Source organism: Phocoena sinus, chromosome 13 (assembly GCF_008692025.1).
Source record: "Phocoena sinus isolate mPhoSin1 chromosome 13, mPhoSin1.pri, whole genome shotgun sequence".
NCBI lineage: Eukaryota > Metazoa > Chordata > Mammalia > Artiodactyla > Phocoenidae > Phocoena > Phocoena sinus.
In genome coordinates this window covers 54,218,898-54,230,359 of record NC_045775.1, presented here as the reverse complement: position 1 = coordinate 54,230,359, position 11,462 = coordinate 54,218,898, and the positions used below count along the sequence as shown (strand labels likewise).

Sequence of the window (11,462 nt, the reverse complement as noted above, 5' to 3'; positions counted from 1 at the left end):
CAAGAATTGGGACTATGGCTAGACTTTTTCCTGTGACAATTCATTGCATTCTTTTTTCTCTCTTTCTTTCTTTTTGGTAAAGAAAAATAAAATTATTTAATGAGCTTCCCATATATTTATCACCTATATTTAACAGTCATTAACATTTTTTCTTTTTTTGCTAAAATATTTTATAGTTAATTTGAGGCACTGTATATTTCATCCCTAAATACTTGGGTGTATATTTCTAAAAACTAGGGAGGGATACTTTTTTATATAATCACACTACTATATCACACCTAACAAAATTACATATTGCATTTGGTTATTATGTCTCTTAACTTTTTTATAAATTTCAACACCTCCACTCCCCATTTTTTATGTCATTTTTTTAATGTCAAGAGTGTGCCTAGACGTTTGCAACTTAGCGTTTTCTCTGCTACCTTCCTCACTGATGACTTTTTCCTGTTACCCTGACATGTTACATTTTCCCTGTATTATCAAGTCTCTCTTTCACTCCCTGCCCTACTTGCTTCCATGGGTTGCCCAGGAGTTTGGCCCTGTTCTTAATTCACACCAAAATAGCAGACAGTGTTTGATTTGGTTAGTCTCTCAATTTTAGCTTTTCATTTTCTTATCAGGAATTTAATTTGGGGAAAGAAGAATAACACAGTATAAAATATACGCTGATTATAAGAAGCTAATAAACAAGGGTACCTTTCCTTGGGTAGAGTGAAACATTAACATATAATTGTATTACTGGCTAGACTAATGTCCAGCCACCATTCATTCATTCATTGAGTTAAATCGTGTTAGGTTAACAGTGATACACAAGGGTGAAGAAGCCTTTGATCTTGTCCTCATATAGTAAAATATGTAGTAGGATAATTATATCAATAACTATAACAGGAGGTAGATTAAAGTATCGTAAGTAAGGAATCGGTTCAGTGCTATTGGAGCTTTTAATGTTTTGAAAGAGATGGTTGTTAGCTGGGGAGGGAGATCTGGGAAAGCTTTATGGATGAGGCATGCATATAAGTTTTGCTTTGAAAGATAGATACAATTAGAGCAAATGAAGTTGAGACAAAGAGATACTCTGAGGTAACAGCATGAACAGACATGTTGGTAGGAATCCTAAGAAGGAAGTTTAGTGTTGGGTTTTGGAGTCAGGTAGACCTAAATTCAAATTCCATTGTTTGTCACACATTAGTCACTGAAGAACCTTGGGCAAATTATTAATCTCCTTAAGCCTCAGTTCCTATCTCTAAATGAGGATAATAATAAAGCCTCATAAACTTGTAGTGAAGATTTATGAGATAATATATGTGGAGCACTTTTCTTCTATCATGTATCTGACTATAGCCAGTTCCAATAAATGTTGACTGCTAATGCTTTTGCTGTTGTTATTAATAATCAGAAAGGTAAGTAATTCCATTTAGCTAATGTATTAGGGTGGGTAACCCAGGAGTGAGAGATATGTTGGAAAGATAGTGGAAAGCTTTGCTATCAGTGGAAAGCTAAGCAATTTAAGGCAAGTTTATGGAGGTATAATTTACATTCAGTAAAATTCATCCTTTCTAAGTATATAATTTGATGGATGTTAACATGTATATGTAGTAGAACTACCACAATCAAGATATAGAACAATTCCATCACTGTTGGCATTTTTGCAGTTAATCCTTTTCCCGACATCCCCAAACCATGACAACCACTGATCTGATTTTCTTCCATATAGTTTTGCCTTTTGCAGAATATCCTATACGTGGAATTATACAGAATGTAACCTTTTGTCCCAGGTTCCTTTCATTTAGCCCAGCACTTTTGAAATTCATGGATGTTATAGCAGGGTGTTAATGGCTTGTTCATTGTTATTATAGAGTGATATCGATTGTATGGATGTACTACTATTTGTTTATCCATTCATCAATTGATAGATATTTGGGTTTTCTCCAGTTTCTGACTGTTATAAATAATGCCACTATATACATTCATGGGCACATCTTTGTGTGGACATGTGTTTTCATTTCTTTTGTGTAAATACCTTGGAATATATTGATGGTGGCATGGAAATGTAAAACTGCCAAATTATTTTCCAAAGTGACTATACAATTTTATATTCTACTTGTGATGTACAAGAGCTCTAGGTAATCTTTATCTTCATCCAAGCACCTTCTATTGTCTCTCTGGTTTTTTTTTTTTGTTTTTTTTTTTTTTTTTTTTTTTTTTTTCTCGGTAACGCGGGCCTCTCACTGTTGTGGCCTCTCCGCTGCGGAGCACAGGCTCCGGACGCACAGGCTCAGCGGCCATGGCTCACGGGTCCAGCCGCTCCGCGGCATGTGGGATCTTCCCGGACCGGGGCACGAACCGTGTCCCCTGCATCGGCAGGCGGAACTCTCAACCACTGCGCCACCAGGGAAGCCCTGTCTCTCTGTTTTTTTTTTTTTTTTTTTTTTTTTTTTTTTTTTTTTTTTTTGTGGGGGTATCGTGGGCCTCTCACCGCTGCGGCTCTCCCGCTGCGGAGCACAGGCTCCGGACGCGCCAGGCCCAGCGGCCACGGCCCACGGGCCCAGCCGCTCCGCGGCACATTCTAGTAGGTCTGTATTGAGTGATATCTCATTGTGGTTTAATTTATATAATGACGAATTATGTTGAGTATCTTTTCATGTGTTATTTTGCCATCCATACTTTTTCTCTGGAAAAATGTTCAAATTTTTTTTGCTCATTTTAAAAATTGGGTTATCTTCTTATTGAGTTTTAAGAGTTCTTTAAGAAAAGAGTTTCTTTATATATCCTAGATACAAGTTCTTTATCAAATAATTATTTTCTCCCAGTCTATGGCTTACCTTTTCATTTCTTAAGTGTCTTAAAAAGAGCAGTTTTTAACTTTGGTGAACTCCAGTTTATCAGTTTTTTCTTTTATTATTCATGCTTCTTGTGTCTTATCCCAATAACTTTTTGTCACCCAAGTTACAAAGATAATTTCCAGTGTTTTCTTCTAGAGCACTATTGTTTTAGGTTTTATATATAAGTCCATGATCCATTTTTAGTTGATTTTTTTATATAGTGTGGAATAAAGAAGTACAGTATCAAGTTTAAGTGATTGGAGAAACGTGTGGTGAAGGTCAGATGGAAAGGATAGTATCTTGAGGGAAAGCAGTGATGAAGGAAGGTTTTGGGGGTGTGCTAGTTTCCTGGGGCTGCCATAACAGATTCCCACAGACTGAGTGGCTTATAACACAAAAATTTACTCTCTTGTAGTTCTGGAGGATAGAGTGTCCCTAGACCATGCTCCCTCTGAAGGCTCTAAGAATCCTTCCCCTGCCCTTTCTAGCTTCAGGTGCTTGCTATCAGTTGTTGGCATTACTTGGCTTGTAGATGCATCACTTCAATCTCTGCCTCTGTCTTCACGTGGTCATCTTCCCTCTGTGTGTCTCTGTGTCTAAATTTCCCTCTCCTTTCTTTTATAAAAACCAGTCAGTAGATTTAGGACCCACTCTAATCCACTATGACCTTATGAAGCTCTAAGTGAACATGAATTTGGAGAAGATATTATTCAACCCAGGACAGGGGGATAGTTAAGGGGATATTACCACAGTAGGATACTAAAATAAAAAAGACAATAACAAGTGTTGGTGAGGATATGGAGAAATTGGAACCCTTATATGCTGCTGGGTGGGATTGTAAAGTGGTACAGCCACTGTGGAAAACATTTTGACATTTCCTCAAAAGGTTGAACATGGAGTTACCATATGATCCAGTAATTCCACTTCTGGGTATATACCCAAGAGAATTGATTACATTTGTCTACACAGAAATCTGTACATGAATGTTCATGGCATTATTATTCATAATAGCCAAAAAGTAGAAATAACCCAAATGTCCATTAATTGCTGATTGGATAAACTATGGTATATTCATGCAATGGAATATCATGCAGCCATAAAAAAGATGAGGTACTGACACATGCTGCAACATGGATGAACCTTGAAAGCATGCTAAGTGAAAGAAGCCAGTCACAAAAAAGCCACAGATTGTATGATTCCATTTCTAGAGAGTAGTAGTTGCCAGGGCTGAGGGGAGGGGGGAACGGGGGTGTGCCTGCTAATGGGTATGGGGTTTCTTTCTTGGGGTTATGAAAATGTTTGGGAATTAGTTGTGATGGTTGTATAAGAGTTTACTAAAAAAAGTTAATTGTACACTTTAAAGGGGTGAATTTTATGGTATGTGAATTATATCTTAAAGCTGTTATTAATAAAAAAGATAAGGGGATGTTTGATATAACTCTAAGCTGAAGAGAGACAAACCCTTGAGTGGTCACGACTTTGCTTGGTCCAGTCACACGGTGACTTCCACATGGTTCTGCTGCAGCAGTATATTGGAAACTCATCATTTTAATAAACTATATAAGATTAGTGCATCTAAAATATAATTATTTAGCCCAAATTTGTCTTATAAATGAAAATGATATATAATTTAAGCTGTGAATTCTAAAATGTGGGCTAAAAGATGATTATCTAAATCATATCAGGTGTACTGTTCCAGATGTAAGAATAGTAAGTGAATTTACCTAATTTAAAATTTTCTGTATAGATCATTGAAAAAGTCTTCTCTTTATTATTATTATTACTATTTTAAATTTATTTATTTTATTTATTATTTTTTGGCTACATTGGGTCTTCATTGCTACGCTCAGGCTTTCTCTAGTTGTGGCGAGCAGGGGCTACTCTTCGTTGCGGTGCACGGGCTTCTCATCGTGGTGGCTCCTCTTATTGCCGGGCATGGGCTCTAGGCGTGCGGGCTTCAGTAGTTGTGGCTCATGGACTCTAGAGCGCAGGCTCAGTAGTTGTGGTGCACGGGCTGCTCCATGGCATGTGGGATCTTCCCAGACCAGGGCTCGAACCTGTGTCCCCTGCATTGGCAGGCGGAGTCTTAACCACTGTGCCACCAGGAAGCCTGAAAAAGTCTTCTCTTAACCTTAGGGTAAATATGATTACTATATTGGCCCACCTACCAAGAAAAAGAACATTTTAATTCTACCAGTTATATTGATTTTCAGATATGATCATGTTGAACACATTCTTAAAATCATGTTTTAAAAAATAATCTGTTAATTTGGAGGGCCTACTTTAATGATTCATTATCGTATATTAAGCCACAATAGTAGCTAACATTTTTGAGTACCTACTTGGTTATCAAGCACTGGTTTGAGTTCTTATGAGCCATCTTTTAAAATCCTCACAGCATGCCCTTTGAGACATAGAGAAATATCTCACCCAATATAGAGAAGTAACTCACCCCATCTCACATAGCTAAGAATTTAAGAGTTGGGATTTGAACCCAAGCAGGTCCATCTTAAGAAGGGAAGCCACCTATGTTCTTAGCCACTATATTATGCTGGTTCTCTCAAAATAGATTAAGGTTTTTAATGAAAAGTTTTTGAGATTTGCATGAGTAGCACAGATCACAGTTGAAGAGTTAGATGTGTAGGGCAGAAAATATATGTTTTAGGGAACAGTGGGGACAATATGCAATCCAGAGGACATGAATATAATTCTCATTATTTTCCCTGCCAGTATGAAGTGAAAGCTCCCGTTCCTTCTGCCTGTTTCAGGAATATTTGTAAGCAAATGGCAAAAATGCATGAAGCTATATTTGATCTCCTTCCAGAAGAACAAACACAAGTGAGTAGTAATTCCTAAAACTATTATATATAACATAATATGCATCCAGAATTGGAGTGTTTTTATTATGTACTTTTTGGCACAGTTATGCTTAGTTCGTATTCCAGTATGATTATTGTTATTTTTTCCAGTTGTTATATTGACTTGATTTCAAAGTGCTCCTTGCCCTGACAGGCCAGAGCAATAGTAGCTTTGCTGTGTAGTCAGCCATTCTAAAAAGCAGATTTTCATTTGTTCATTGGGTCATCAGATGTCCCCAGATTCTACTGACATCATTTATTACATTATTAGTTTTGAAAATCAGGATTAGCATTTATCAGTGCATAATAGAATATGTTACTGACTGTGATTATAATCCAAATTGGATAGGGGAGGAATTAGTGATGGACTTAATAATGAGATGACATATAAAGTAACTCAATCAATGTGCCTTAACATTAATATTTGTTAGATCAGCATAAGTGATGTGTAGTAGGCACGGATCAGGAAAAATAGCAAAATGGGTAGTCTTTGGCACCCCTTACTTTTGAAGTATCCACCCTCTGTCTCTACTGTCTTCCCTACACTATTATCAGAGTTCTCTTCACTTTTCGGTGACATTCCTACCCGTGACTTCCCTCTATTCCCTCGTCTAGTACTTTAAAGTTTCCAGTACTTCTTTTCTTCTGGTCTTCTTTACCCACCTTAGTTTCGTCCCTTTATACCAGGTGATCTCATTCAAGTCTAATTGTAGAATGACATGTTATAATTAGTACAAAACTAGTTGTTACATGCTAATGATCTTAGTTTTCACTGGGATTTTTGCTATTTAGACAAGTTTCTTATCAATATTTCAGTTTGTCTCGAATTGGTTGAGTGCTTGGAAATGGTATTTGGGAGCAGAGAGTAGCTTTTTCAGTGTCTCTTCCCTGCTCTTGTGCCTGCTGGTCTCCTTTCCCATGCCACCTCAGACTTCCATCCTATACTAGCTATTACCACTTTTTCATGCTTCCCTAAGTTTCATTAATCATACCATCTTTATGATTAAATATCATCCAGCGCCTTTGGGGCTCTCTGAGGACTGAGGAGGAGCCTTGAGATGTGGAGCACCCACTAGGGTCTCTTCTTCCTTTCTCAGTCTTCCTAGCCAAGCCATCCTTTTCATTCCACATGTAAGATCCCCCACCTCTGACATTCTGACCTTCTGGATTTGCCATTTGAGTTCTAATTCTAGAACAAGGCTAGCCAGTCCAGGAGCTGGGTATATAGGTATTTCATGTATTTTTATCTGACAAGGGAACTCTTGTCAAGCTGGGCACAAATTATAGATTTAGGTCATTATTGTCACTTGAGTACAAGTAATTCCAGAAAACTTTTCCATAGATGACTTTATATATTTTTTCCCATGGGAAATATATTTCACAAAATTGTTTCCATAGATTAATTGTATATAATTTCAGGTCAGGCATTTCCCAAAGAAGTATTGCATTAAAAATCTGCATGTGAAGCAATAAAATACTTCCAAGTAATTGGGAAGGATAACGGTAGCCTTGCCTTTACCATTGTGACTTTTTCCTCTATCAAGTTCCTAGTTAATATTGATACATTGCAGAATTCTCCGTCTCTTTTTATTCTTTTCACCTGTATGGTTGATCCCATTTACACATGCCAGAGGATTTCTACTAAGGGGCAAAAGGCAGTGATAAGTCATATCACTAAAATAAGTACTACTGAAAAGAGCAAAAAGAGCTTTTATCCAACTAAGGAGACAAACTATACTGAAATAGCAATAAAATACTTTCAGAGGAGCATTTTAAAAGTACATGCCAAAGCAAAACGTTTTTAAAATTTTTCTGCAAATAATAGTGATTACTTACTTATGTCTTCTGTGTCAATAGAGCTTTAAGAAACTGAGTTTTCTTTCTTTTCCAGATGTTATTTTTAAGAATTAATGCAAGTTACAAACTCCACTTGAAAAAGCAATTGTCTCACTTAAATGTGATAAATGATGGAGGACCTCAAAATGGGTATGTTTTCAATATGTTTTTTACCCCATACTCCCATATTGAACTGTTTGAATTGGTTTTTATTCATTATGCTGTCCTTTTCCACTATAATCTTGCCAGGGCCCCAGACTGTAAAATCAGCAGACTTTTGCCTTTTTTCCCTCTGTGGAGGTGATGTATATCTATATCTATATCCTATATCTATCTATCTGTGTTAACGTGTTCTATAGATGGTGAATTAGTTAAACTGACCTTATATGTCCATTTGAGGCAGTGTACATTAGTAGCACCTTCTTAAGTCACCCAGTAGGTCTTCACCTATCCAGACAGAACTCAAAAGCCCTGCTTTGTATGACCGTGGAGAAGTCACTTAACCTCTGTGGCCTTATTTATCAAATGAGAACCATAAAATCTGCCTTAATTCCTTCACAGGATTACAAAAAATAAGTGTATACATATTTTATTGTAAGCCGTTGAACAAATTATATGTATTATTGACGAAATAGATTTAGAATCAGAAAACGGGTTAAGTTCTGCCACTTACTAGCTCTATAACTGGGCAAATCACTTACCCTGAGTCTTAATATTCTTAGATTTTAAAATAGGGATGATAAAAAGTACTGTCACAGAATTTTCGTTAAGAGCAATGTAGATAAAGATACGGGTTTAAAGAGTATACAAAGTGCAAAGCGCTGATCATGTAGGTACACCTTTATATTATTTCTGTAGTGTGTTTACCTGTTCCATGGATTTTTTTTTTTTTTTTTTTTTTTTTTTGCGTGTACGCGGGCCTCCCACCGCTGCGGCCTCTCCTGCTGCGGAGCACAGGCTCCGGACGCGCAGGCCCAGCGGCCGTGGCCCGCGGGCCCAGCCGCTCCGCGGCACGCGGGATCCTCCCGGACCGGGTCACGAACCCGCGTCCCTGCATCGGCAGGCGGACCCCCAACCACTGCGCCACCAGGGAAGCCCTCCATGGATTTTTAAGAATAGAATATTTTGTTCCCTTTTAAAGGAATTTTAGGCTTAAGTTTCAAACTTATAGGAACAAATGTAAAAAACATCTTTTGGAGTCAGAAGTTGGCCCTACCCTTAAAAAGAAAAGAAGTACAGCTGACCCTTGAGCAGGAGGGGGATGGGGTGGGGGTTGGAGGTGCCGACCCTCCAGCAGTTGACAATCTGAGTATAACTTAGGGAGCTGGCCCTCCATATTCAGGGCTCCTCTGTATCAACAATTCCACATCCACAGATTCAACCAGCTGCAGATCATGTAATGCTCTAGTATTTACTGTCTTTAAAAATCTGCGTATAAGTGGACCCACGCAGTTCAAACCTGTGTTGTTGGAGAGTACAATGAATTGATTTTGCACAAAACAATTTGGAAGCTTCAAACTGCTGAATTTGTCAGCCAGGCTGAATTTAAGAGTTTTATGCAAATATCTGATTCTCTTTTATTACCTGGTTCTTCTTTTTTTTTAAAAAAGATTTATTTTCAGAAATTTCAAAGCCACAGAAAAGTTCAATTTTCAAATACCTCTCAGAAACTATTCATAAAAAGCTAATTAAAGGCCTATTACACTCATACTTTTCTACTTTTATTCATGTAACTAAATCTCGCAGGTTGGTTTTTCTCAGACCAGTAGTTCTGAAGCATCCAAGTTAATTCATCACCTATTATTTTCTTTGTTAATAAAGCTATTGGGGGTTGGTACCACCTTAGAGATCTTTGTTGTCACATACTTTTAAAGACACTAATACTGTGTAAGTCAACTATGTCTTTGAGTGATCACTTGAAAGATAGAATTCCCTGAAAATTTCTCTCTAGACTCTAGCCAAAGACATAATAAACTACCTGCTTAAAAGGAACTTTTGTTCCTGAAATGGCTCTAAAATTTTACCTTTTTTTTTTTTGAGGTGAAATTCACATAACATAAAATTAACCATTTTATAGTTAACCATTCAGTGGTCCTTAGTGCCTTCGCAGCCACCACCTGGGTGCAACTGCCAGCTCTGTCTAGTTACAAACATTTTACTACCCCAAGAGGAAATCCCAGACCCATTAAGCAGTTGCTCCCTATTCCTTCTTCTCCCCAGTCCTGCACTTTTTCTTTTTAATGTGATTTTTTTCTCTATTTTAAGATATTTTAAAAATAGACATATGGAGAATATTTATATTCCTGTTACTTAGAATTGATCATTATTAACATTTGTCATTTTCACTTGGAAAAAAAAATGTTCATCATTTTTTAAAAAAATGGCATTCCAAATGGAGCTTAAGTACCCCTTGACCCCATCTCCAGTCCTTTTCTCTTTCCTCCAACCCTTAGGCAATGTTTCTAGTAAATCTGGTCTATATCCTTTAAGTCCTTCTCATTTATTGTCTCTTTATCTAAAAAAAAAAAAATGTGGAGCTGTTTTATGAATTTAATTTTACTTACATGGTATATTGTACATATGCTGCTTGCTTTTTTCCATTCAACATTGTTTATGTTGATATATAGAAATTGTCCATTTTTGATTGCTTTATTGCATTCCTCCCACATGAATCAACCATATTTAATGTTTCCATTTCACCTGGTGATCGATTTTAGGTCATTACCTTTGTTCCATTACAATCATGCCACAGTGAAGATCTTTCCTTATACATGTGTAATGGGTGATCATTTCTTTAGGGTAGGTACATAGAAGTGGATCACATGTACATTTTCACTCTGCTAGGTTTTGCCAGAATTTTCTCCAAAGTGGCTATACAAGTTTATATTCCCACCTTTATTCCACATCTTGCCAACATTTGCTGTTAGTTTTTTTTTTTTTTTTTTTGCGGTTAGATTTTTTTAAATTGTTGCCAGTCTAATGGGATACAGTGGTATTTTGTTTTGATTTGCATTTCCTATTGTTTGTCATCTTTTCACATATTTGTCATTCAGGTGTTCTCATCTGTGACTTTTCCTCTTCATATTCTTCACCCATTTTTTATCTTGGGTATTATCTTTTTCTTGCTGATTTTAGATTTTTGCATATGCCCTCAAACTGATCCTTCATTGGTATATATATTGCAAATATCTGCTTTTCTTTTACGTTTCTTTTATCAAATATTTTCAACTTTGATGTAAAACATATATTTTCTATGTACTGTCTTGTATAGACTATAAATAGTTGTTTATTAAACATAACTTGATATTTTAAAATGGAGATTTCTGTTAATTTCGTGTAATTTTTCATGTGGGAGTCTTGCCTTAAGACTTTGTTCTTTTTTGAGCCATTGCTGTCAGTTTCAGCATATTTACTAATTTAGACGTTTTATGGATTTTAAAGCACCTTGACCCAGACGAGTTTCAAACAAAAATATGGTCCTTACTGAATTCTGCCATGTGACAAAAGCTGAAACATTAAGTACATAAGTATGAATGTATTTATAAATTAGACTCATACATATATTAAGGGTGCTTAAAATACCTTTGCCCCCTTGTGGTCCAGCAGTCCAGAACTTACATGCTCTTTAAAGTATCAAAGCTGCATTTCCTCTTCTTTTACAAACTACTAAATCAAGCTCTCCTATTTGTTTCTCCATGGGCCAAATCTGTCAACGTACACGTCTAATCAGACCAGTCCCTATTTTTTTGTGTGGAGCTTTGGTATTTGTTTATCATCTGAGCATTCTTTCCAGGAGTGTTTTTTCAAGGATAGGGATTAATGTGACAGCTAAATACTTAAAAAGTATAATTCCTGTTTGTCAAGTATTGTTACATCATCAATAGCAAGTTTTGTATCCAGTAGTACTTAACACGAGTCCCAGCCTTCATTTAACTTCTTAAGATGG

The 11,462-nt window shown here is 36.7% G+C and overlaps 1 protein-coding gene across 12 annotated transcripts in view; it reads left to right on the top strand.

Moving 5' to 3' along the window:
• VPS54 (VPS54 subunit of GARP complex) overlaps positions 1–11,462 on the top strand; it is a 165,598-nt gene that overhangs the window by 141,031 nt on the left and 13,105 nt on the right. For all 12 annotated transcript variants that reach the window (XM_032652359.1, XM_032652357.1, XM_032652360.1 and 9 more), the window contains 2 exons: positions 5,553–5,660; positions 7,572–7,666. In XM_032652359.1, coding sequence (XP_032508250.1) covers positions 5,553–5,660; positions 7,572–7,666 — 203 coding nt within the window. The remainder of the gene's footprint in view (positions 1–5,552; positions 5,661–7,571; positions 7,667–11,462) is intronic.